Genomic DNA, 27403 nt, shown 5'->3' on the forward strand with positions numbered 1-27403 from the left:
GCCAACAGCACTTCTAAATTCTCTGGGTCTCCGCTGCAATGCTAATAAAGTCTTGAGAAACAAACAACCCTGTCAAGCTAGCATTCCAGGCAGCACCTTGGTGCCAGGGCTGGCTGCTGTGGCTTCGCTGGGCCCCCAGGGCCCTTCGCTGGGTCCTCCCTCCTGGGGCTTTCAGTGTAACTGAGGGGAGCGGAGGCTACATCTAGGTTGGAACCTATGGACGCCAAGTGGGGGCTTGCTCCTTCCTTGGGGGGCTCCTAGCGACTTCCAGGGGATGACGTGGGGACTTCTCTTGGGAGTAAGGTCGGGGAAGAGGCAAGCAAGTATCCTGCCTTCTGTAACTCTCTTCTCAACCCCCACAGTGACTGGGACAGCAGTCAGCTCATTAGGAAGCAGAGGTCTGCAAACGGTGGCCCTTGGGCCACATCCAGCCTGTTTGATCAATAATTTTTTCGTCTTTTTTTTTTAGGGGCGCACCCTCAGCATATAGAAGTTCCCAGGCCAGGGGTCGAATCAGAGCTGCAGCTGCCCGCCTACACCACAGCCACAGCAACACTGGATCTGAGCCGCGTCTTTGACCTACAACACAGCTCACGGCAATGCCGGATCCTTTACCCACTGAGCGAGGCCAGGGATCGAACCTGTGTCCTCATGGATACTGGTCAGATTTGTTTCCGCTGAGCTACAGTGGGAACGCCCAATAATGTTTTATTAGGGCAAAGCTGTGGCTATTTACCTCCATACTCTTTGTTTACATATTGAGTTGAGTAGTTAAGACAGAGATTTTATGTATGTCCTGCAAAGACCTTATACATGTCCTAAAAGACTATTTGGTCTTTTATGGAAAGTAGGCCAATCCCTGTTATAAAGCATAAATCAGATCATGCCACTGTTTCTGCTCAAGACCCATCAATGGCTCCCTCTACCCTAAGGTAAAGGTAAAATGCCTTATCCAGACCTCAAGAACCTTCTAATAGAACCCCTGCCTGAGGCGGCCAGCCTAACCTCTCATACTGTGCATTTGGCTGTATGTGTAGCCCTGGAACAAATCACCCTGCCTCGCTTAGTCTTAGGATCCTAGTCTATAAAGTAAAGAGAATGAGCTTACCTTAGTGAGTCAGAGCAAGGCTTATGGGAGGCAAATGAATATTTGTAGAAGAACTCCTTTATTTTAAATTACGGTAAAATACACTACATAAAATTTACCATCTTAACCATTTCTAATGTTTTTTTTTTTTTTTTTTCTTTTTAGGGCCTCACCTGTGGCATACAGAAATTCCCAGGCTAGGTGTTGAATCAGCTGTAGCTGCTGGCCTACACCACACCCATAGCATGGCAGGGTCCAAGCCACATCTGCTGCCACCTATGCCACAAATTGAAGCAATGCCAGATCCTTAACCCACTGAGCGAGGCCAGGTATTGAACCTGCATCCTCATGGACACTATGTTGGGTTCTTAACCTTCTGAGCCACAACAGGAACTCCCATCTGTAAGTTATTAAGTATAGTTCAGTGGCGCTAAGTACATATGCATTGCTATACGACCAATCTCTAGAACTCTTTGTATTGTGCAAAATGGAAACTTCTACCTGTTAAACAGCAATTCTCCATTTTCCCCACCTCCAGCCCTGGCAACAAGCCACCATTCTATTTTCTGTTCCTGTGAATCTGACTACTCTTGAGACCCCATATAACTGGAACCACACAGGATTTGTATTTTTTTGTGTCTACCTCATTTCGCTTTTTTGGGTCTGTTTTATTTCACATGATGGCCGGGCTGATCCATGTTGTAGCATTTGCCAGAATTTCCTTCTTTTTTAAGGCTGAATGATATTCCATTTTCTGGATAGGCCACCTTTTGCTCATCCTTTCAGTCACTGGTGGACACCTGAGTTGCTTCTACCTTTTGGCTCTATGAATAAAACTGCTACGGGTGATTAGGTATCTCTTTGAGGCCCTGCTTTCAATTCTTTGGGGTCCATTCCCAGCAGAGAAGAGCTAACTCTTATCAAGCTCTTCCTGGAGCCAGCCTCTGTAGCAATGCTGCACAGAGCTCACCTCAGCCAGTCCTCACAACAACGTTACACGCTCAGACTGTTATTATCATAAGAGACCACAGAATGTATTGCCCACGCCGGGAAACTCTTGAGAGGGAAAGGAGCATCACTAATAATTTTCCTGGGACAAGAGGCACAAATCGAGACTGTCTTGGGAAAACTAAGATGTCACCATTTCACAGATTGAAAACAAAGCACAGAGAGATGAAGTCACCTGGTCAAGGTCACACAGCTAGTGAAAGGTATATCCAGAATTCCAACGCAGGCTCAAAGACTCAAGCTCTCATTGTTAAGCACAATTCTGCAACACAGTGCGTGGCCCAGCAACAGGCAGTCATCGCTACAGGGTGTCTCATTGTTATTGGCTCTCCAGACTGGGAAGAGGGGCTGCAGGGGAAAAGGAGGCAGTGCGGGCGAGGAAGGGGGAGGGGGGAGGTCTTCCAGACCCCAGCCTGAGGCTGGCGACGTGACACATCCGTGCTGAATGTGAACTAGCCCCACGGAATGATAAAGGCCCTCAGAAGGAGGCGACGGCGCTGTCTCCCACCCACCATCCCAGCAGGACTATGGCAGCGTTTCACAACCAAGGCATTATTGACATCTGGGACGGAAAATTATTGTGGGGCTGTTCTGTACATCGCGGGAGGTTTGCCAGCACCCCAGGTTTCTATCCACGAGCTGCGAGGAGCACCCTGCCCCCCGCCTCGGGTTGTGACAACCGAAAATGCTTCCAGACACGGCCAGATGTCCGGGGAGGGGGCGCAGTCCCTTCCTCCTCCTTTCCCCGGCCAGAACCAATGGCCTGGAGAAAGGGCAGAACTGGAGAGGATGGGATATTCTTCCAGGTCAGCACTTCTCCAAGTGTTGTTTTGGGGCAGCGGCTGTCAGACATGTGATTTCTTGGGTCCGGTCCTGGACCTGGATCAGCATCCCTGGGGCGGGCCCGGGAGTCCATGCTTTAAGGAGCCCGAGTGTACAAACTACTCTCCATGGTCATCAAAGAGACTTCCTAGGATCTCAGAAGATCGGGAACTACAGTCATTACCAATCTGAAACCTGACAAGGGCTCCTGGGAAGAAGGCAGATCCCTTTCGGAGGATGAGGATGTTCTGGAAACTTCCAACATCCTGTTCAGGACTGACCTAGGATAGAATGGGCTCCCATGAGTGGGGGAGCAAGTCTGTCAGAGAGGGTGGTGGCCAAGTCCTTTGACCCACCAATTCTATTTTTCAGATGTTCCAAGCAGCCAGTGTCAACTCGAAATCCCCAAGATAATTATGCTCTAATGTCTTGAGACATTCGCTGTGCACAGCAAGTTAGCTTTTCTCGAATGCATCTAGAATGGTCCAGGGGATGCACCACCTTTGGGAGAGTTGAGAAAAGGGCCACCCAATATAGCAAAAGCCTGGCATCGACCTAAATGTCCCTCCATAGTGGAATGGCTAGTTAAACTCTGGTGACGCTATACTCCAGAGTGACAGCCACCCGTGAAAAAGAATTACATAGGCAACGAAAGAGAATGGGTAAATGAACATGACCTTGAGGGGGAAAGATACATAGCCCCCCATCTCCTGTCAGGGATATAGGTCCTAGACCCTGATAGACGTCCAAATGAAAAAAAGCAAGTTCCAGAACCAGACATGATTTTCATATGATTTTTCTGGCCATACCCATGGCATGCAGAAGTTCCTGGGCCAGGGACTGAACCAACGTCACAGCAGTGACAATGCCAGATCCCTAACCACCTGGCCACCAGGGAACACCCCATATGATTTTCGAATTTCCTCATGCCCCAAACCACATTCTCTATCTTTGCAAGTTCCAGATTTGTACATCAGTTTCTTATTATTTATAAACACTTCCTTCCAACACAAACTCTGTCTTTGCATGTGTTGGATTTAAAGGTGGAAACAAACCCAAAAATGGCTTGCGGTGGCTTCTTCTCAGAGGTGACTGGCTTAAGTTTTTAATGATTTTTTTCCCCGTTATCTGCAGTGTTTTCCAGTTGTTTGAAATAATGAGAATGCATATGGTCCCACTTAAATAAAGGTATTATAATAAGCATGCCTTCCGCACTAGCTGTGCAAGTTTTAAAAATTGAAAGAAAAATCCTGCTTCCCCTCTCACTGTCCTGTCTTTGTACTGTCTTTTTCACTTTGGCCGCTTGAAACACCACCAGGCACAGACTCCTGGCAACCTCCCAGGTACTCAGCCGAGGCTTCTTGCTCTAATGGTGCCACGATCGGAGGTGAGCTATTAATTTGCACTTTGCTGCTCATCCGCGATCCTGATTTAGGGCAGCATAAAACTCTCCTCCAAATTCCGAGGAATAAATTAATTTACTAATTTCGCCATTAAGAGTTTATCAAAGCGAGCACTGTTTCCACTGTCCTCTAATCAATCACCATCTTCCGTGTTTATCTCCTCTTCAATTTTTACCACGGGGGTCTATATACATCAATTTGTCTGATGCGCTTCCTACATATGTTTTAAATTACTTTATCATTGTATAAATTTCACAGCCATTAAAAGGCTCTAATACCAGAATGGCTGACATGGTGTTAAAAATTGGATTCAATTCCACGGGGTAATAAATTGTGACCTAAATCCAATCTCTCATGGGTGACTGAAGGATACAATGAAAAATTATTGCTTTGTCACTTTTACACTACCACAAATACACCATGGCAACTGGAAACCGGCAGAAAAATGGGAGGCAACCGCTGCTGGCTATTTTTCACCCACCACAGCTATGCGGGCAGGACTTGAGGGTCTTGGATGGGATCGGCCCCCCCTCCAGCACCAGGTGGATTACCTGACTGCATGGATCTCTTTGCAACAGAGGATATGGCTCCAGGAGGAACTTACACTGCAGCTCAAAGGCGGCCTCTGCTACAGGCGGAGAAGCACAGAGCTTCAATGTTTCTGGCACCAAAGCCTCTGAGCTCAGAGGCTGGCTCTGCCGCAGAACCAGTGTGTGATTTTAGGCAAGTTTCCTCCCTCTCTGTGTGTCAGTTTCCTGGACTACAGAGCTGTCATAAGAATAAATGATCTAATGTGGCTAAACCGCCTAGGATAGTCCCTGGCATTTAGCAACCCCCAGGTCAGGGGTAAGCATCATTATTTAAGCACGAGAGACCTCAGCGCCCTGCTCCTTTTGATGATGGGGAAGAAGAGTAATGAACAGCTAGAGAAAGGTGTTAACACCGACTTTGCATTTCCTCTCATCTTTGGAGAAACCGGGTTAGTCATTGGACACATACTGATGGCATGTGCTACACATTCCGATGGCCCATAAAGGTGCCACAGAGCAGAGAGGCTGAAACGTGGGTTCTGGAGTCAGGGGGACTGAAGTGATGTTGAGTCCTATTTGCAAGTGTGACCTTGGACAAGCTACTTGATCTCCCCAAACCTCGGTTTCCCCACCTGCATCATGGGGTTAGGGAATCACTTCGTTCCAGCAGGGGCTGGAGATAGGACAGGGAACAGAGACAGGAAAGATCTGGCCTTGTGGCTAAGCGGGGGCTATGGATGAGCCTGGCAACTCCAGTGGAATGGGACATGTGCTCCAGTGGAGAGAGGGTAAGGCGATTTGGGGGTGCTCAAGGAGACATGGGGAGAGAGTCACGGAAGACCTTCCAGAAGGAAGTGAAGTCAAAAGGAATTTTTTTTTTTTTTTTTGCTTTTTAGAGCTGTACTCACGGCATATGGAGGTTCCCAGGCTCAGGGTCAAATCAGAGCTACAGCCGCAGGCCCACGCCACAGCCACAGCCACGCAGGATCCAAGCTGGGTCTGCGACCTATGCCACAGCTCACGGCAATGCTGGATCCTTAACCCACTGAGCGAGGCCAGGGATCGAACCCTCAACCTCATGGTTCCTAGTCGGATTCATTTCCACTTCGCCATGATAGGAACTCCTCAGAAGGAATTCTTAACCCTTAACTGACAAGTAAGTTGAGAGAGGAGAAAAGAGCAAGCCGGTTTGATCAGTGTGTGCCACAAGGAGGGACTAGCTTGGACACAACTGTCACCCGCAAGCCATACCAGGGCCACGCCAGGGCTCTTTCTGCACAAGGTCTCTGATTTCCCTGCCCTGGGTGGGTGACACATAGCCAGCTGCACCCAGAGGAAGGAACGGCTCAGAGGACGAGAAGCTGTCCATCCTCGGCCTTGTCCCGGGGCAGGTTCTGGGCGAGACACGCAGAGAAATTGAGAGAAGCATCATCAACCGCCCGGCTGGGGAAGCGGGTCTGCTGTGCCCTGCCTGGAGGTTTCTGAACCGTAATAATATCATGCTGATTTGTAACAGATGCTCGTAAATATTTGCTGGCTGCATAGAGGGAATAATTGAAATATTCTCAAATACAGTTATTCAGGCAGCAACCCGAGGAGGCAGGAGAGGCACAGAACAACCCATTTTACTGGTAAGAGGTGAGGCTCAGAGAATACAAGCGCCTTGTCCGAGGCTTTTGCAGTTCAAGGAGAGACTGGTTCAGAGGTTGCCCCTAAGCCTGCCTTAGCTCAGGGACAGTGAAAGGGCCCAGGGCACAGGGCCTGCAGGAGGGCTTCGCTGCTGGAGGCACTGAGGAGTTCCCTCTGAGGCATGGATGTCCTGGGAAACCACGGGGCTGCAGGAGGTGAGGCTCCCAGGATCCTGTAGCCCCAAGTCCAGGCTGGGTCCAGGCTGGGGTGGGGGATCAGGACCCAAAGGGAGCATGGTGCTCTGGAGGGGCTGTGGGACCCATCCCCAGCCCCAGTCTGCCAGAGCCTTGCCTGTCTTTGGGCAAGTTTGGTCCCTATAGATGCCTCTGCTCCATTCTCCTCTCTTTCAAGACAAAGACAGAGATCCTCTAAACCCAGTGATTTGGGGAATTAAAACCCGGCTGGGAAAGACAATAGACTGAGACTGCCACTCATACTCAGAGCTCCCTGGGGGTCTTGTTGGTTCTTGAACCTCCCTGTACCCCTACGGCCTCAGGGCTTTTGCACATGATATAGCCTAGTCCAGGAATATTCCCCGCTCCCGCCCTTTCCTTAATGAATTCCCACTTTTCATCTCAGCCCAACTAGTATTCAATCATGTGTCTCTGCAGAAGCAGTGGTGCTGCTGAAATTCTTTTTCTTTTTCTTTTTTTAAAGATGCAGCATTTGGAGGTTCCCAGGCTAGGGGTTGAATCGGAGATGTAACTGCCAGCCTACACCACAGCCACAGCAACACCAGATCTGAGGCATGTCTGCAAACCTACACCACAGCTCACAGCAACGCCGGATCCTTGACCCACTGAGCGAGGCCAGGGATCAAACCTGTGCCCTCATGGATCCTAGTTGGGTTTGTTACCATGGAGACAGGACAGAACTCCAGTCTTTTGATGACAATTAGATGAGAGAATGAATGCACTCGGTGTGTCCGAAGACTAAGAACCATCCCATTTGGGGGCAGCTCAAATTCCACAAAGACAGCAAATCCTTCTCTGAGTACCATTCATCCACGGCTCTCTCGAGGTCAATCAGAGACGCCTCCCCGATTGCCCTGAATTCTCCCATCTCCATGAGGATGGTGGTTTGCCAGTACCCTGAGATTTTTTTATCAGTTGCTTGTTCTCTTATTAATCATATCCCAGCTCCTAGCACATCCTGGGCACTGGGTAGCTGCCTGACACGTATTTGTTTTTCATTTATTTGCTTTTTTTCCTTTTTACAGCTGCACCTGCTGGAGGGTCTCAGGCTAGGGGTTGAATCAGAGCTGTAGCCACCAGTCTATGTCACAGCACAGCAACTCGGGATCTGAGCGCCATCAGTGACCTACCCTACAGCTTGTGGCAAAGCTGGGTCCTTAACACACTGAGCAAGGCCAGGGATCGAACCCGCATCCTCATGGACACCGTGTCAGGTTCTTAACCTGCTGAGCCACAACGAGAACTCCTGACACGGATTTGTCAAATGAACAAAACAAATACATGTAAGCATGCCAAGGGGAAGAATGAGGCCCACATTCAGGACACGTTTCCATGGACGCCCCAGGCTTCTAGATGCTCACGGAGGTTCAAGGAAGCAAGAAGAAGCAACTTCAGGGGTTCATTGGCTGATGGAGCAACAGATATTTACGTGTGTCTAACCTGGTGCCAGGCATTAGGAAAATCTGGGACTCTGCCCCAAGTTATTAAACAAGGAACTTACCAACTGTGGGGTCTGAATTCTTTTTTTTTTTTTTTTTGCTATTTCTCAGGCTGCTCCCACAGCATATGGAGGTTCCCAGGCTAGGGGTCGAATCGGAGCTGTAGCCACCGGCCTACGCCAGAGCCACAGCAACGCGGGATCCAAGTCGCATCTGCAACCTACACCACAGCTCACGGCAACGCCAGATCGTTAACCCACTGAGCAAGGGCAGGGACCGAACCCGCAACCTCAGGGTTCCTAGTCGGATTCGTTAACCACTGCGCCACTATGGGAACTCCGGGTCTGAATTCTTAGTAATCCCTAATGGGCTGCGACATTCCTGGGGACAAAGCCTGGCCTGTGTGCGGGACGGAGGAGTGGTGGGAAGGGCAGGTCTCAGGGGAGGAGTGGGTACAGGCATCCGTGAACTCCAGGGCCAGCCCAACATCCAGGCTCTACCCGGTCACCCAGAAATTCGGAAGAGCTGCTCTTTTTCCCAAAGGGAAGCCAGTTAACTGGGTTCTCTGCTGAGCTGCTCCAAGCAGGGGCCCACGAATGCGGAGTTAACAGCCAGTCCCTTGGCCAGTTCTACAGACGTCATTGTCCACACAAGAGAAGAAAGGAAAAGAAAATCCAACTAACCACAATCCCCTAGTCTCAGACATGGATCAGAAGGCCTGGGAAATGCTTATTTAAGCCAGAGGTTTTCCAAACAGGTGTGTCCGGACGAGGACCGGAAGGGACACGAATTCCCCTCATTCGGGGCTGGCGTTTTCATCCTCGTTCGGCACCTAAACCTTCAGCTCTGCTTTTCAGGCATGGCGGTTACAGAACAAACACACCCTAATGACAAGTTTCAGAGTGAAAGGCAGAGCTATGCAGCTGGCGGGCCCTTCCTGGGGGAGGAAGAGGATGTGGAGGGGGGGGGGGGCATTTGTGACACTGCCTGTGAGTACATATTTCTATTTAGCTTTTTCTCAAAAAGCCAGGGGGGTGGCAGCCAGCTCTCTTTACGATTCCAAGCTGGGGAGGGGAAACCAGCCCAGGGCTTTTGGAGGAGAAGGCGAAGTGGACAGGCCTGTGGGGACCTTCCCACGGGGACAGGCCTTCCCACGGGGGCCTTGAGGACTGCTGGCCACACTGCTTGGCACACAGTGGAGCTCCGTAAATGACTGCTCACGGGAGTTCCCGTTGTAGTTCAGCAGTAATGAATCTGACTAGTATCCAGGAGGACGTGGGTTCCCTCCCTGGCCTCGCTCAGTGGGTTAAGGATCCTGTGTTGTTGCTGTGAGCTGTGGTGTAGGTCACAGATGCGGCTTGGATCCCACGTTGCTGTGGCTGTGGTGCAGGCTGGCAGCTGCAGCTCCCATTCGACCCCCAGCCTGAGAACCTCCCTATGCTGCAGGTGCAGCTCTAGGGAAGGAAAAAAAAAAAAAAAAAAGCTTGCTCAAGGGTTAAGGGTCAGGCTTGAGTGGTCTTCTTGTGCCCTGAGCCCAGCTGTGGTCACCCCAATCCAGCCCACTGGCCAATCCTAACAGCTTTCTCCTCCCTCCGTGTCCTCCCACCAGGGCCTCTACAAGATCCTCCCCGCGACTGCCCTGTGTCCACTCCTTCCTTAAAGCGACATCAGGGCAGAAGTGGAATTGGCGGATCATAAGGTAGTTCTGGTTCTGACTTTTTCAGAACCCTCCAAACTGTTCCCCACAGGACCTGCACCATTTTCACCATGTCGCATGCCCATCGACGGCGCACAAGGATCCCAGTTTCTCTGCATCCTCAGCAACACCTGCTGTCTTCGGTTTTTTTGCTAAGAGCCATCCTGACAAGCGCGAGGTGACGTCTCATGGGGTACTTATCCAAAAGAATTGAAATCGGCCTCTCCAAGAGACATTGGCTCGCCCCGTTCACTGCAGCGTTGTTCAAGAGAGCGAAGATCAGGAAACCACCTAAGTGTCCACTGACAAAGGAAGGGATTCAAAAATGGGATCGGCGCTTACAATAGCATATTATTCAGCTCTAAAAAAAGAAGGAGGGAGTTCCCATTGTGGTTCAGCGGTTAACGAACCCGACTAGCATCCATGTGGATGCGGGCTCCATCCCTGGCCTCGCTCAGTGGCGTAAGGATCCGGTGTTGCCGTGAGTGGTGGTGTAGGTCACAGAGGTGGCTTGGCTCCAGAGTTGCTGTGGCTGTGGTGTAGGCCGGTGGCTGCAGCTCCAATTTGACCCCTAGCCTGGGAATTTCCATATGCCAAAGGTGTGACCCTAAAAAGCAAAATAAAATAAAATAAAATAAAATAAAATAAAATAAAATAAAATAAAATAAAATAAGGAATCCTACAACGTGGAACAACATAGATGAGCCTGGAAGACATTATGCTGAGTGAAATAAGCCAGACACAGCAGGCCAAATACTGAAATGATCCTACTTATAGGAGGAATATAATCATCAAATGCAAAGAAGCAAAGAGTAGAATGGTGGTTGCCAGTGGCTGGAGGGACGGGGAAGGGGTTCACGGGGTAGAAGGTTTCAGCTGAGCAAGATAAACAAGTTCTAAACGCTGTACAGCACGGTGCCTGTAAATAGCAACACTACTGGACACTTAAAAACCTAGAGACCCTCATCCTATGTGACGTTAAGTCAGAAAGTAATGAATCTGACTAGGAACCATGAGGATGCAGGTTCGATCCCTGGCCTCACTCAGTGGGTTAAGGATCCGGCGTGGTGAGCTGTGGTATAGGTCACAGACGTGGCTCGGGTCCCGTGCTGCTGTGGCTGTGGTGTAGGCCAGCAGCTATAGCTCTGATTAGACCCCTAGCCTGGGAACCTCCATATGCTGCAGATGCAGCCCTGGGGAAAAAAAAAAAAAAAAAAAAAAAGGACAAAAACCAACCCAACAAAAAACCCCTGCGGCTACAAATCTTTGGATGAAAAATCTTTTCCAGTCCGGCCGCACCTGGCCTTCCATCCAATAAGGTTTCATTTCCATGAAGCACTTCGAGGTGCAGTGTGACGGCCCAGCAGCTCTTGGGTGATTCTAGAGCCAAGGGAGCACCAGGAAGCCCAGGTCACTGTGGGGGTGCGGTGGGGGCTGTGGGCACAGGGCTGCCGGGTGTGGGAGGAGGTGGCAGCCAGTAGCTTGGCTCCTGTAGTGACCCGAGCGGCTGCAGTCGGATTCTTAACTCACTGTGCACAGTGGGAACTCCTCTTAGACACCAATCTTATTAACCAGCTTGCAGGTCCAGGGAGGGTGTGTCACTTGGCAGACTTAGCAGAAGCCACACAGAACACCCCCCCATGCAGACAAGTCACAAAGGCAAGGAACAGGTCTTTTCCCTGAATGGTGCTGGTGTGAGGGGAGGTGGAGGTGGTGAGAGGAAAAGGAACACTTCACAGAAGCCAAAATTTAAGATCTGTTTCCTTTCCTGGGAATTTTTCAGATTTCAAGCCATGAGGAATTGCTTCCTTAATTATTTTTAAAATAAATTTATTTATTTGTTTGTTTGTTTGTTTATTTATTTATTTTTTAGGGCCGCACCCGAAGCATATGGAGGCTCCCAGGCTAGGGGTCGAATTGGAGCTGCAGCCTCTGGCCTACACTACAGCAACCCTGGATCCGAGCTGCATCTGTGACCTACACCACAGCTCACAGTAAGGCCAGATCCTTAACCCACTGATCTAGGCCAGGGATCGAACCTGTGTCCTCATGGATGCTAGTCAGATTCGTTCTCCTGAGCCGTGATGGGAACTCCTGTTTCCTTAACTATATTCAGCTTCCAGCGTTGTGTTGGCTGAAGTTCGGGTGAGGTGAAGTTTGGGAAGATGACAAGCAGTGTGCAGATCTGCTTGTGTATGTGTGTGTGTTGTGCGTGTGTGTTTACACACATGCCGACTTGCCTTCTCTGCCCCACTCGGCTTCCTCACTGAGCAGGAACTAAAAGGACCACGGAGCTGGTGCAAACCCCTCCTGAGCTGAGGGAAATACGGGTGTCACGATTTCCAGGGAGGGAACACGATCTCCGTATGGGGTGTAATTACATCTTAGCTTTTCTGCAGAAGAATGGTTTATGGCTTAAATGCTATTAATTGTAAGCCATTTTGTTCCACGGGAAGTTGTTCATTGATAACTACCCAATTAGGGTTATTTTGCAATTAGTCTATTCACAGGAAATTTATTGCAAAAGGGAGAGGCTATGGTGCAGCAAATGGAGGCACCAGCCGGGGGCCGGGTGTGGGATGGCTCGTCGACGCCAATTTTTTTTTTTAAATGGCCACATCCGTGGCATGTGGAAGGTCCCTGGGCCAGGGACTGAATCCGAGCCACAGCTGCAACCTACACCGCAGGTGCAACAACACCAGCTCCTTTAACCCACTGCTTCTGGCTGCGGAGGGAGCCCGTGCCTCTGCAGTGACCTGAGCGGCTGCAGTCGGATTCTTAACTCACTGTGCCACAGCAGGAACTCTTCTTAGACACCAATCTTATTAACCAGCTTGCAGGTCCAGGGAGGGTGTGTCACTTGGCGGACTTAGCAGAAGCCACACGGAACACCTCCCCCCCACTGCACAGCCACGCTGGTGGTGTCTCAGCGTGACCAGGACAGGCGTGGGCATTTCTTCCTCCACGGGCCACGTCAGCCCTCTTGTCCCCAGGAACACCCACCTTTCTTGCACCGGTACTGAGGGCGAAGAGAGACAGCCTGAGGCTTCAGGACATCCCCTGGGTCTGAGAGTTCAGGCTAAAGTGAAAGCTTCCACCTCGTGAAGAAGGAAAGGCTTTGGGGAGGACTCAGGCTCTATAGCCTGAGATCCAAGACCAGCCCTGCCACCTACTCGCTGTGCACCGCTGACCGAGGACTAAACCGCCCTGAGCCTCTGTTAAATGGGTGGATGAGAGACCTGCCTCACAGGGCTGGGTGAGGATGCAAAGGGACAGAAAGCACAGTGCTGGACCTGGTACACACACAACTGGTACCGGGCAGAGGTCAGCAAACTACAGCCAAATCCTGCCCGCTGCCTGTTTTTCTTTTGTAAATTGAGTTTGATGGGAATAACTAAGTGCATTTGTTTTTGTTTATTTTTGCGTTTTCTAGGACCACACCCATGGCCTAGGGAAGTTCCCAGGCAAGGGTCTGAATCGGAGCTACAGCTGCCGGCCTACACCACAGTTCACTGCAATGCTAGATCCTTAACCACTGACCGGGACCAGGGATGGAACCCGAGTGCTCAAGGTTACTAGTTGGGTTTGTTGCTGCTGAGCCACATTGGAAGCTCCCCGCCTACCAAGTGCATTTCTGTATGTGTTGTCCGCGCTGCTTTTACGTTATAATGTCAGAGTCGGGTAGCCGTGACGGAGCCTGCACAGCCCACAAAGCCTCTGACGTTTACTCTCTGGTCCTTTCTAGAAAAAGTACGTTAATCCTTGCACACAGCAAGTACCTCAGGCCTCTGCTGGGCCATGCACTTGTTAAAAAATGACTTTGGAAACGTCTCTTCCACTTATTTATTGTGCACTATTTGCTAGATTGTGTCAAGAGCATGATAGGGATCCTAGGACAGCGTAGATGTGGGTTTAAAATGCAAAGGAGAAACAATTTCTCTTTTCCTTCCTTCCTCCCTTCCAATGGCCACACCCACGGAATATGGAAGTTCTTGGGTCAGGGATCGAATCTGAGCTGTGGCTGCAACCCACGCCGCAAGTGTGGTAATGATGGATCCTTTAACCCACTGCGCTGAGCCGGGGATAGAACCTGTACCTCCACAGTGACCCAAGCTGCTGCAGTCAGCTTCTTAACCCACTGCAGCACAATGGGAACTCCCGAACCCTTTCTTTTTATAACTTTCTATTTAAAAGAAAGGATAGTACAGGTACACATTTGCAACTGAAAACTTAAAAAAATACAGATGACCTAGAGAAAGGAGTTGAAGTTGTCGCCACTGTGCCTCGCCCAGAAGAGGCGGTGGGAAGGGCCCCCTCCGGGCTTCTCTGACCACACATCCAAGTGGCTGCCGCCAACCTAACCCACGCTCTCTGCTCTGTGACCAGTGGTCAACGGAGACACACACATGTGAGATGAGGGGGCCTGAATGTTAGCTCAAGTTCAGCCTTTCATGGATTGGGTGACCTTGCAGATAAGTCTCCGTCCTCTGTCCACCTGGCATTCTTATCTGTCCTGGGGAGAGGTGGAACCAGGATTTCTCTAGGGGTCTTTCTAGGCTGCCTTCCTTCTTTCCTTCCTTTCTTCCTCCCCCCCACCTTTTTTTTGGTCTTTTTAGGGCCACACCTGCGGCATATGGAGGTTCCCAGGCTAGGGGTCGAATCAGAGCTATAGCCGGCTGCCCACGCCACAGCCACAGCAATGTGGGATCTGGGCTCTGGGTGACCCATACCACAGCTCATGGCAAAGCAGGATCCTCAACCCACTGAGTGGGGCTAGGGATCGAACCCATGTCCTCATGGATCCTAGTCGGGTTCAGAAATCCTGAGCCCCCACGAGAACTCCCCAGGCTGCATCTCCCTGGGAACCGTTCTCACTGCACACCTCCTTCTTGATGGAGAGACAGGGAACGGAGGAGGCAAGAGGCAGGCTTCCTGCCTGGCTTCTAAATGTAGTGGGGGGAACCTAGAGCCCCCACCCCCACCCTGCCGCCTGGTCCAGCTCTGCAGGCGGCTTTCGTGATGCTCTGACCTTCTGTCTCCAGCTCTTGGAGGACCGCCCCAGGGCTGGGAAGGTCCATTCCTCTTCCACCGTGGACCCTGCTCTGCCCCATCCAGGTCTTTCCAGGGGGCCTCGCCCCAAGCGCAGCCTCAGCTCTGGGCTGTCCCATCGTTGGGGACTTGTTCCCCTCACTTGAGAGTGAACAAAAACATCTGTTGGTATTTGAATTTTGAAGCCACATGGCGGTAATTTGCATGCCTGGCCTCTGAGTGAGGGACAGTGGGGTAGCCCCTGTATCGGCCGCTGCCAATGAGAATGAGGGGTGACCAAGAGCAAAGTGTGAAGTGGACCCCAGCGGAAGGCAGAGTGGGTAGACCCTTCAAGTGTTTAATGCGGGTCACTCGCTGGACAGACAAGGATGCGGAACCAGAGAGGGGAAGGGGCTTCCCCTGTTAGCTCGTGGCTGAACTTGAAGGAAAATGCTCAGGTCTCCACTCCACACGGGCATCCATCTGTCTGTGCCCGGTGGCACCGGCTCTCTTTTCTTTGTGGAAAATGACTTGCGGATGCTGTCTGCCCTCTTCGTGGAGAAAAGCACTAGGTCAGCAAATTGCCAAACTATTCGGGATGTACGATCTTCTTCAAGGAAAATGTAAAACCTGCTAGCTCACAGTGAGCTTGTGTGCGTGTGCATGTGCGTGGGGCGGGGGGGGCGGGAGGACATGGGCGAAGCAGCAGTGATCACCACGAGGTAACTGTGGCCGAAGTGGCTTTGAAATTTTCTGCCGTAACATATATATATATATATTTTTTAAAGACAAGATCTTGAAAGGATAGGACCTACCCCAGGACGGCCATATCTCCATCTCAGGATGTCTCGACCTGGAAGCTTGAAAGGCCACCTCCAAGCCATGGGACCTTGGGGAGGTGGTTTTATGCCTCTGATCTGAAAAATGAGCTATGCTCGGGACGACGATGCCAGCCTCACTGGGCGGAGGATGGGATGAGCTGACTGAAGGCCAGGTGCCTTGTGCTGTGCCTGGCACACAGTGAGCGCTCCGTAACTGCTCTCCCACCCCTTCCACGGGCACTGGAAAAGCTGAAACGTGCCAGCAGGGAACACGTGTCCGTGCTGTTAGGTGAGAAGCAGAGAGAGGCATGGTGGGGCTCATCTTGTGCCAAACTGTCCCCACCCCCGGCTTCTGAGGACTAGTCCCTGCGCTTACGAACGCTGCTGTCACAGCTCTGACCTCGCACCGCATCACAGCAAGGGATCTGATTTATCACTGGTCAGCAGCTCCAGGGCCCAGATCGGGGTGGGAGGGAGGGAGAGAAGGGGAGGGGAGGGAGGGATGAAGAAAGGCAATAGGAAGGAAGGAATTTTAGATGGAAAGAACCGAGAAGGATGTTTTTCAGAGCCTCCAATGTCAATGCAGCCAATTAGAAACCTTCCAAGTCCTAGCCAATTACAGTAATATTCATGTCAATTTTAATTTCGATATTCTGCTGAGAGAGAAAACAAACCATATCAATACCATTGCCTTCTACAACTTCCGCGTTAGCCCTGACGGCCTCACACTGTACGTATCCTTTGCCACCAAGGCAACTCACTGGTTAATGCCGTAACAAAAGGTGATTTGGTTTTGAGAAACTTTTCTTACACAGGACTTTGGAATTCAGGGAGAAGGACCCAAACCAAAGACGTCTTTTTTTTTTTTTTTTTACTTCTTTTGAGAGCTGCCCCCACAGCATATGGAGGTTCTCAGGCTAGGGGTCAAATTGGAGCTACAGCTGCCGGCCTACACCACAACCATAGCAACGTGGGCTCCGAGCCGAATCTGCGACCTATACCAAAGTTCACAGAGACGCTGGATCCTTGACCCACTGAGCTGGGCCAGGGATCGAACCCGCATCCTCATGGACACTATGTTGGGTTCTTAACCTGCTGAGCTACAACGGGAATGCCCAAGATCTCATGTCTTGATTTGAAAAGCAGGGCTGCGAAGGTCTGAGAATGAGAGCAGAACGGGGCTGGCACTTACCTTCCAGAGGGCAGAACCGAGTGACCTTCTCCGGCATCAGCAGCCCCAGCTTGTGACGGCAGTAGGTCTCCCCGATCTCCTGGCGGCAGTGCTTGGACTTGGCGCGGGACAGGGCAGAGATGGCCTCTTTGCCCGAGATGTCGCACTTGAGGGGCTGGTCAGACCTGAGCTCGGGGGAGCCGGCCCCACCCTTCCGGGCGGGGGGCTGTCTGGGGGGGTCCTTCCCACGGCTGCCGTTCACCACGGCTCTCTCGCCGGGAGGCTGCACCTCGTTGGTACCTTTCCCCGGGGAGGGACGCCCCTTCCCCTTGTCCTCCTGCTCCAGCTTCCGCTTCAGAAGCTCCTTCTGTCCCTTGGGGGGCTTCTTCGCCAGCTCGGGCTGGTGCTTCTGCTTTTGAGACCTGGGTGCGAAGTTGCTGTTGTCCACATTCTCAAAGTCCTTGGGCACCGAGTTCTCATTGTTGCTGTCTGTTCGCACTTTCTCCTTCGGCCGGTGGGAGAAGTAGCCGTCCTGGAGGAGACGGGAAAGAGAGAGAGAAGAGGAGCATGACTAAGCCATCGGGCTAAGCACGTCGGCCCCTGGAGAGGGGGACTCGGACCTCTGGACGTTTGGGCCCCGGTTTCATGCCCCTGGCCTTTGCCACAGGCTGAATGTTAGACTACATCTTAGATTTTTCCCTCTGGACCTCGGTTTCCCAACCTGGAGATATAAGACGCTCCAACTCGAAACTAAAAGCTTTTGCAAGCTGTTAGGCACTAGGACTGTGACCCTCGAGGCATGTTTCAAACCACGCCCCCTTTTCATGTAAGTTTCCTCTGCTTGCTTGTTTGCCTTTGGGAGCTGGACAGTTAGTTCCAAGCTTCCTGTTTCCATTCCAGCAGAGAGCGCCGTGATGCTTTATTCAATGGCTGGAGATGCCATGATAAAGCTATGGGCAGAGAAAATACTGGTAGGAGAGGATATATGTTTCAATGCCTTTAGAACCGGCTCGTAGACCTATGCCCTTAGGAGGAATCAGAGCCATAGTTTAATCTGAGGGGAGCCATCACTGGCTATCTTGGGGAGTATGCGCCCTTTATAGGACAATCCTTACAGGGCAGATGCAAACTTGGGACGGACTTGAGCTTGAGCTTGGACTCTGGATGTCTGTACCTGGAGCAGACCTGATTCAGTCATGCAGAGGGTCAAGAGAAAGGCAAAGTGTCATCTGGGAGACAATGGGTCTTTCCGGAAAGGCAGACTCACCCTCCAGCCCCAAACCAACTCGGCTTCTCCATGGATAGGTGGGCGCCGGCCATTTGGAGCTCGGGTCAAATGCCCCATTCAAACATCATCCTGCATCACTACCAAGGAACACTGCTTCTGCTTGGAGTCTGTTACCAAGCCCTTAACCTGAAAGCATCTGCTGTCCCAAAGCTAGTCCGAGAGGAGACAAAGGCCACAGAGGACGCTGACTGGCTCCATAATCTGCACCCACTGCTACAGCTGCATTGGCAATGAGTTGCAATTTTGAGGGAAGACTTCTTTGTTGGTAACTAAATGGACCCATTAAAGGTTCCCAAGGAAGAGAAGGGAGGAACAGAGCAGTGGGGGCAGGGCTGGTGCCCAGGAGCGGCTAACACTCATCATGGCTCCTCCTTCGGCGGGTCTGCAAACTACCACCCACCCCGAGCCACATCCTGCCTGCCATTTGTTTTTGTAAATAAAGTTTTATTGAAAACACAGCCACTCTGGTTCATGTGTGGTTTCTCTATGGCGGCTTTCTGGCTCTAACAGCAGAGGTGAGCCGTTGCCATAGAGACTGTCTGGCCTGCAAAGCCTAAAATATGTCTCTCTGGCCCTTGAATTAAAAATGTATAGATCTCAGCTCTCCAGGACTGTGAGTTTAAAAGGTTCCCTTCTCCTGGGCTCGGCTTGGTGGCCCCCCATCTCCAATGTCCCCATTTGTCCCAGCACTGTGCCTGCCCCCTTCTTGCCTGTGTCCCACCTCCTTCAGCATCAAGCACCAACTTCAAGAGGGCATCAAAATGAAATGGACACTAAGACACGTCGTGGCCGTTCCGTAAGTTAGATGTTACTTTTATTCTCATTTTGCAGATATGAGCATCAGGGAGCTATCTAAGGTAATCCAGGGAGTTGGTGGTGAAGCTGGGATGCAGAGCACATATGCTGCAGACCCCACGCCCTGGGCTACCAGTTCCACCAGCTGCTCCCCAGGAAGCTGTCGATCCCTTCTGATTCCCATTCCTCTGTTCCCTTAACACTGCAGCCTGGCTCCCTTCCCATCCACACCCACCCAGCGAAACAGGTCTGGGATAGGCACGTCACCTCAAACAGCCGTCTCAAGGCTGCCCAGTGGCCATCCGATGGCAGGGAGTCACAGAGAGGGAGAGGACAGTAGGGAGGGGCCACGACAGACCGGGAGGTAGGACACAATGTAGGAAGAAGGAAACAAGGAGATGCTGAGGGAGAGCGGACCGAGTCCGTGCTGGGTCACGGAGCGGCTGCTGGTCGTTCTCGGAACCGATACGCCACGATGGTCTGTGAAGGGGAACTTCCGGTTTGGACACCTGGTTCTGGTTTTTCTTATCTCCCCAAGCATCTTGCAAGAGAACTCCCTCAGTGAGGGGCCGTGCCTCCATTCTTGTAACCCAAACTCCACTAATATTCCTCTTTTCCCTTCTTTTTGTCCAGAGGCCCTTGAAGACTCCCCAAGCAGCCTTTCAGGCAAATTTTCTGAGCACTCGCTGTGTGCCAGGCATGATATGCAAATGATGACTCACTGGACACTGACGATCAGCCCGTAAGGAGGTACCGCTTTCATTCTTGCCCTTATATCTCCTTTAACCTTTCGAAACAACTTTCAAGGCAAGGACTATTAGTCCCCCATCTTACAAAAGAGGGGGAAAGCTTGGGGATGTTCAGTGCTTTGCCCAATGTCATCTAGGGGAGGCCGTGGACTTGCACCTGCCTGATTCTAAAACTTGCTGTAGGACTTGCCATTGTGGCGCAGTGGCAATGAATCCGACTAGTACCCATGAGGACTTGGGTTCGATCCCTGCCCTCAGTGGGTTAAGGATCCAGCGTTGCCGTGATCTGTGGTGTAGGTCACAGAAGAGGCTCGGATCCCGCGTTGCTGTGGCTCTGGCGTAGGTGGGCAGTTGTAGCTGTAGCTCTGACTCCACCCCTAGCCTGGGAACTTCCATCTGCCTTGGGTGTGGCCCTGTAAAGCTAAATTAATAAAACTTGCTGAGAAGTCAACGGAGAAGCCTTTAGCCCCCCCTTCTCCACGGGCGAGGGGGTGTGGTATCTCTCTCTTTGCTTGGAGTAGCCTAGGTTGGGACGGAGCCGAGGGAGGGGATGGTATTCAATCAAGCTCTTGACAGAGATTCCAGTTCTCTTCTTTCCAGGCACATGACACGACTGTACTTTCCATTCCCTGAAAATTAGGCACAGCTGAGCAACTTGCTGCGGCCAAGACAAGCGCCCGGGACCGGGACCTGGTCGGACACATCCCTCCTTCCCCCGAAGCAGCCAGCCACCCTCCTGACAGTGAAGGCCTTGCATCCCCAAGTGAGGCCGGGGTGGAAGAGAAACCACAGACACGGGCAGAATAAACCTCTTGCTTTCTGTCACCAAGGTCTGGGGCATCTTTGTCATAGTAGCATGGTCAAGCTCATCCTGATTAATACAGGAGCCTGCCTGACCTGCCTCCTTCCTCCCAGCTGTCCTAAGGTACAGGAGTCAATTTATTATTATTATCGTGTGCCTCTAACAGTCGGAAAATCAGCTGGATGACTCCCGCTTGCCCGAGAACATGAATTTAAATGCCGTTCCTAAGCCCGTTTGCAAAAAGTTATTGAGAGGCGGAGAGGTCTCCGCCCTCGTAGCCATCCACGTCCTCTCATCAGACACGTCCTAAGTACAATTCTTGGGTTGTTCTCTTTTCTTGTGAACTGACCAGTCTGTCCCCAGAACAGAAAACCTCCATAAACCACTGGTTTCAGAAAGGCATGTTCTTCACCACTTTCTGGCAGAACTTCTCCAAGCAAAACCAGACACAGGAAACGCTGCAATCAACGACACTCATCTGGCCGTCAGAGAATGGCCTGTTCCTCTGGCTGATTTGTGCTATCAGGACCAGGCGCCATCGTATCAATTCCAACACGCCGCCTGATTAACAAGAGTCGTCTACACAGAGACGCCCCCACCTCGGGGATGGTGAGCTCGCTAGGGCCCCTGGCCAAGTGCCCAGCCCCAGATGCCACTCAGCTCCCACGGGAAATCAAAGGATTCACGTAGAAGAGGGAAGGGAAATACTTTGTCTTCTGGAATGACGAGCGCCCACATGCGAGACAGCTTCCAGAAAAGTCAGAGTCAGTAAGAATTGGGCATCACTCAGAGGCCCGAGAGCACTTGTCCTGCTGAGTTGGGGCCGTTTTCTCTAGAAGCTGATGAGTTTTTCTACCCCTTTCTCCAGGAGTTTTCTTTCTTTTTTTCTTTCTTCTTTTTAGGGCCATACATGCAGTATATGGAGGTTCCCAAGCTAGGGGTCAAATTGCAGCTGTAGCTGCCAGCGTACACCACAGCCACAGCCACAGCCATGTGGGATCCGAGCCATATCTGTGACCTACACCACAGCTCATGGCAATGCCAGATCCTTAACCCACTGAGCGAGGCCAGGGATCAACCCCATATCCTCATGGATCTTAGTCAGGTTCTTAACCCACTGAGCCACAACAGGAACTCCCCTCCCCGAGTTTTCTTTCTCTTTGGTACATTTTATTTTATTGAGATAAGAACACTTAACATGAGCTCTATACCCTCTTCACAAACTCTCTCTCTCTCTATTTTTTCGGCTGTCCCCTCAGCATATAGAAGTTCCTGGGCCAGGGATCAAACCTGTGCCACAGCACTGACCACGCCAGATCCTTAATCTGTGGTACCACAAGGGAACTCCTTAACAAACATTAAGTGCACAATACAGTATTATAGCTACCTACAGGTGCGATGTTGTACAGACGAGGTCCAGAAGGTAATCATCCTGCAGAATGGAGACTTTATGCTCGTCGATTAAAAACTCCCCACTTCTATGGAGTCCCTGTTGTGGCTCAGTGGGTTAAGAACCCGACATAATGTCTGTGAGGATGCAGATTCGATCCCTGGCCTCCCTCAGTGGGTTAAGGGTCTGGCGTTGCTGTGAGCTGTGACATAGGTTGCAGATACGGCTCGCATCTGGCATTGCCATGAGCTGTGGTGTAGGCTGGCAGCTGCAGCTCCTATGCAACCCCTATCCTGGGAACTTCCATTGCCACAGGTGTGGCTGTAAAAAGACAAAAAAAAAAATTCTCCATTCCCCCCCCCCAACCCCCTGACAACCACTTTTCTACTCTGTGATTCCCTGAGTTTGACTGTTTTCGATTTTCAATTAAGTGGGAGCAAACAGCATCTGACTTTCTGTGTCTGGCTTATGTCAGCAAGCATAACACCCTCCAGGTTCACGTGGTCGCATACGGCAGAGTTTTCTTCTTTTTTAAGGCTGAATAATACTCCATTGTATGTGGAGTTCCCATTGTGGTACAGTGGAAATGAATCCAACTCATAACCATGAGTTTTCAAGTTCGATCCCTGGCCCCACTCAGTGGGTTAAGGATCCCGGGTTTCCGTGAGCTGTGGTGTAGGTCACAGACACAGCTCGGATCCTGGGTTGCTGTGGTTGTGGTATAGGCTGGCAGCTGTAGCTCCAATTAGACCCCTAGCCTGGGAACCTCCATATGCCGCAGGAGCAGACCTAGAAAAGGCAAAAAAGACAAAAATAAATAAATAAATAAATAAAAATAAAAAAAAACAAAAACCAAACTTCCAGAACATTCCCACCACATCCAAAGCAGGAGGGAGAATGAGCAAAGGACTCAGAGCAGGTTCCCTACCAATTAACACTGGGCCTCAACCATCTCACCCCGATGGTCTCTGCCTTGAGGGCAGATTGGCTATTATTTCTTCATTATGATCGACTAGCTGTGTCCCCTTTATTCTTAAGCAATCCAACACTCTCAACCTTGGGTTATTTATGCAAATGCAACCCTCTGACTTATTTTATTTTAATGTACTTATTACAATGATTGCACATTCAAATGTTTGTGTGCGTGCTTCCAAAAACTCTAATTGCTCTGCTGTCGCCTTACCTCTAAGCTGCTGCTAGAATCCATTTTTATTCCGGAGAAATAATTAAATGCAATGATGTCCTCCATTCCCATTCAACCTTGGGCATGTTTCAATCAGGTAGAAAATATGCTAAGCACAAGATGGCTTCAAGAGGCATCTTACGTGGCCCAGGCTGCTGTTCTGCAGACATCTGGGTCCACACTTGTCCTTCTAGTTCTCTAACATTCAGACTTCAGGACAGACTTCTGGATCAAATGAATCTGCCCAATCCCCTCCATCTCCCACCTGGGTCCTGTTTCCAAGGGGTGGAGGTGGGCTGCTGTGTTGTCCAAACCCTCCACTCACTGATAAGCCTTTTACTCTTCTCTTTGTGTAGAAAGAACACCGAACAGGAAAGGAGACCCGGGTACTTGTCTTGCTTTTAGCGACTGTCAGATTTTCTCATCTGTAAAATGACAGGCCCTGCCTGTGTGCTGCTGAATATTCTCTGAATTCATTCAACAATACGATCGATTAACCAAGTGCTGCTATTTCAGATCGTTGAGAAGTAACGGATGGACTTTCAGAGACCAGGGATTGAGGGCTTGATGGAAGCTTCTAAGGGCCTCGTCTTCTCTGGTCATTTTCTCCAGCAGCTCCTTGGCCTGGGACAGACAGACCCTTTCATTTGACCCTTTCATTTCTCTGTGCCTCGATGTCTTCATCCATCCCAGGAACCGAGGCTGCCACCCACCTCCCGGGAACTGAGAAAACGGATGAAGCACAGACCGCAGTGCTTGACACGCACAAGGTGCTTAGGAAACAAGCATCTATTAGAAAATACACGTTCGGTGCTGGCTCTGCCCCAGGCTCTGTCCCAAGTCCTCTGCACAGACTAATTCATATTGATCCTCATGAGGACCCAATGAAGGAGAGGCTGTGTTACCCTCTCTACTTTCTGGACGGGAGCATCAAGGTTCAGAGGAGGTAAGGGACTAAATCCAGATCCAGGAAGTGGAGGAGCCAGGATACGAACCCAGGCAGTTGTGGTCCAGAGGCCACGCCCTGCCAACACTGTAGAGCTTCTCTGCAGCTATTAGGAATGGGGATGGTGCCAGAGGGGAGCCCCGGGCCAGGTGCGCTGCGCAGGTGCGAGGGCACCTGTCCCACCCACTCACCCCTCATGACCGGTTGACAGCTCCCTATTGTGCTATATGGATGCACTGCCTGCTGAGTAGCTGTTTGCCGCTGAACTCTGTCCGAGGCTTCATTCCTATCACCAAGGTGACCAAGGCCACTGGGAGGGACGTCTGGGGGAGAAGCGCGCACCTGCTTCCAAAAGGCCCTTGGTGCCAGGGCCGTGGGGCGGGGGAGACGCAGGGTGCATGGCAGCACCCACTTAGGACGCGCCATTACCCGGGCTGCCAACGCAGAGACCCCACCAAGGCCCCTCGCCTGGCTCATTCACATGCACGAAAAGTGGCGGGGCTGGCCGGCACTTAGAAACCCACAGGCCGGGCCGGGCACAGGCAGGCCAGGCTTTCACAGAACCGTTAATAATAAGCCCAGTGTAATTTAGCAAATGTAGTCACGTTAATGGGACGCAGGGTACGGGGTGAGGAGGGAGGGGGCTGGACTGGCAGAGCTGGCTTCAAATGCAGCCTCCGCCCCTTAACCTGAGATACAGGGAAAGCAGCTTAGCCTCTCAGGGCCTCAATTTTCTCACCTACTTAAAAAAAAAAAAAAAAAAGAGCAAAAAAGCACGCATGCCTGTGTGTGTGTGCACGTGCGCGCGCGCGAGAGAGATTAAACACAACAGCACACTCATGTTTAACTCTATTTGACAACAGAACACTTAGCATGAGATCGGACAGATACACTCAGTATTCCACTGACATGTTTAGCTGGTGCTCCTTGAGGAGCAGACCTAAATCTTTTGGAAAAGCAAGGTGAGGCGGTGAAGGGGGTCCGAACCCACATTGCCACTTGCTCGCTGTGTGACCCGACAGCATGCTACCTCACTTCGAGAGCCTCCGTTTCCCTCTCTGTAAAATGGGCATGATAACAGGTACCCACCTAACAAGCAGGGCTTTACGAGGACTCAGGGAGTTAGCACAGGCAAAGCACTGGGCATCAAGCCTGGAACTTCAGTGTCAGCCACCCTGGGTTAAACTGGAATCAGTGCTTGCAGCGCTGAGTTAAGGAGGTGGTTCCCAAAGTGTGTTCCCGGGACCCCTGGGGAGGGGGGTTCCCTGAGACCCTTTCAGGGAATCGTCAGGGTCACTCCTTTCATCGTAATTCGAAGATGTGATTTTTTTTTCCTTTTTTCACTCTCGTGCGAGCACACAGTGGAGTTTTCTGGAGGCTCCGTGATGTGTGAAATCGCAACAGATTGAAAGCAGAAGCAAATGTGAGAGCCCAGCTGTCTTCTATTAAGCCAGATATTACAAAGATTTGCAAAAATGTAAAACAATGCCTCTTTTCACGAAATTTGTTTTTGTTGTGGGAAACATACGCATTCTTCATACAAATTTTTACTTATGTAGACACATCATGGGTTATGACTATTTTAAGTACAGTGATAAAGAAGCATTTTAAGAATGCCTGAGTTTAAATTTCAACATATAGCAAATAATCGAGAGATATAACCTACATAAACAAAAGTCTTTGCCGGGGGCGGGGGTGGGGGTTCCAAAATGATGTTTGAAAATATAAAAGGGGTCTATGGAGACCAACAAATGTGACACAACACAGATTTGTAATCCTACATATCTATTTGTTGAAGAAATAAACAGTTGAGGACCCTTCTATGTTGGGTTGTCTCTCTAGAGGCCAAGCCTATGGATTTATAGTTTTCTTGCACACACAATAAACACACACAGACAGAGATCTAGGTCAAGTGGAAACATGATACATGTTAAATGTTTATCATGTTTCCACTTGACCTAGTGATAAATGCTTTTTTTTTTCCGGTCTTTTTAGGGCTGCACCCTCGGCATATAGAAGACCCCAGGCTGGGGGTCCAGCCTACACCACAGCCACAGCCACAGCCACAGCCAGATCTGAGCCACGTCTGTGACCTACACCACCGCTCATGGCAACACCAGATCCTTAACCCACTGAGCGAGGCCAGGGAGCGAACCTGTATCCTCATGATTCCTAGTCAGGTTCATTAACCACTGAGCCACGATGGGAACTCCCTGATAAATGCTTTTAAAGAGAGAGAGGAAGAACCCTGAAGCCCTGGGCCATCCTCTGGGCGGCAGCATGACCCACTTGTAAGATGCTTCCTTGGACCAAACTCTAGCCAAGCCCCTCCCCCAGCCCCTTCCCAACCAGACCTCTACCTTGGCCTGGAAAGACCTGAATAAATACCAACATAGTTCCTGACAGCTCAAGGACACCTCCCTTGGATGACCCTAGCGCCTTCACGGCGCTTGTCGGAGAAAACTCAGGCCTGCCAGAAGAAGTCCCTCGTCCTGGCCAACCCCTAAGACAGGTGCCTACGCCCCAGCCTCTGTGGGAGGGTGGAGGGCTACCTTGCAGAAGCGCCGGGTTAGCAAACCCAGACGAGCTGCATGGGGACAGAGTCCCCCCTCTTCCTGCTTTTTGTCATTTTTCATGTCCCTGACTCTACTGGGCCCTCGCTCACCCCCTCCCTATTCCCTCCTCCTCCCTTTAAAACACCTGAGCCCTCTGCACAAGTCACAGGGGAGTTCAGCTCACGCTGGATCCTCTCCGCTGATGCAGTAGTATTTTACCAATTAAAACCCGTCCTTCCAGCTCTAGAGCACCGGGAACTCTATCTAGTGACTCGTGATGGAGCCTGATGGAGGAGAATGTGAAAAAAAGAATGGATCTATGTGTGTGTGACTGGGTCCCTTTGCTGTACAGCAGAAAACGGACAGAACACTGTAGACCAGCTACAATGGAAAAAATAACAATCATTAAAATAAAATAAAATTCGAAAGAGAAAAAGAAAAACAACAACAACAACAACAACAACAACACCTGTCCTTACAGCCTTGTTTACCTCTGACGCTGCTCAGGGCCACGTGGGCCGGATCTCGACCTGGTCGTGCCTCACTGGGGCCAAGCATGGGCGCAGAAGACGCGAGCTCTGGGCCCACACTGACCTTGACCCATGCTCTCCTTCCAGCCCCGCCAGGACGACGTAACAGTGACCGTCACAATGAACGATCCGGCCCTGCTTCCATAATAAAGCCTTCTGGAGAGCTCTACATGGCCTTTCTCAGCTATGACATTACAGACATTTGGGGCCAGATAACACTGCATTGTGGACGCGTGTCCTGTGCATTGTAGGATTTTTAGCAGCACCGTGACCTCTA

General features: G+C 50.9%; 1 protein-coding gene across 1 annotated transcript in view; it reads right to left on the minus strand.

The window, feature by feature from the left end:
* XYLT1 (xylosyltransferase 1) overlaps positions 1 to 27403 on the minus strand; it is a 334227-nt gene that overhangs the window by 117159 nt on the left and 189665 nt on the right. The window contains exon 3 of the mRNA XM_047780424.1: positions 16910 to 17420. Coding sequence (XP_047636380.1) covers positions 16910 to 17420 — 511 coding nt within the window. The remainder of the gene's footprint in view (positions 1 to 16909; positions 17421 to 27403) is intronic.

Source organism: Phacochoerus africanus, chromosome 5, assembly GCF_016906955.1.
Source record: "Phacochoerus africanus isolate WHEZ1 chromosome 5, ROS_Pafr_v1, whole genome shotgun sequence".
Lineage (NCBI taxonomy): Eukaryota > Metazoa > Chordata > Mammalia > Artiodactyla > Suidae > Phacochoerus > Phacochoerus africanus.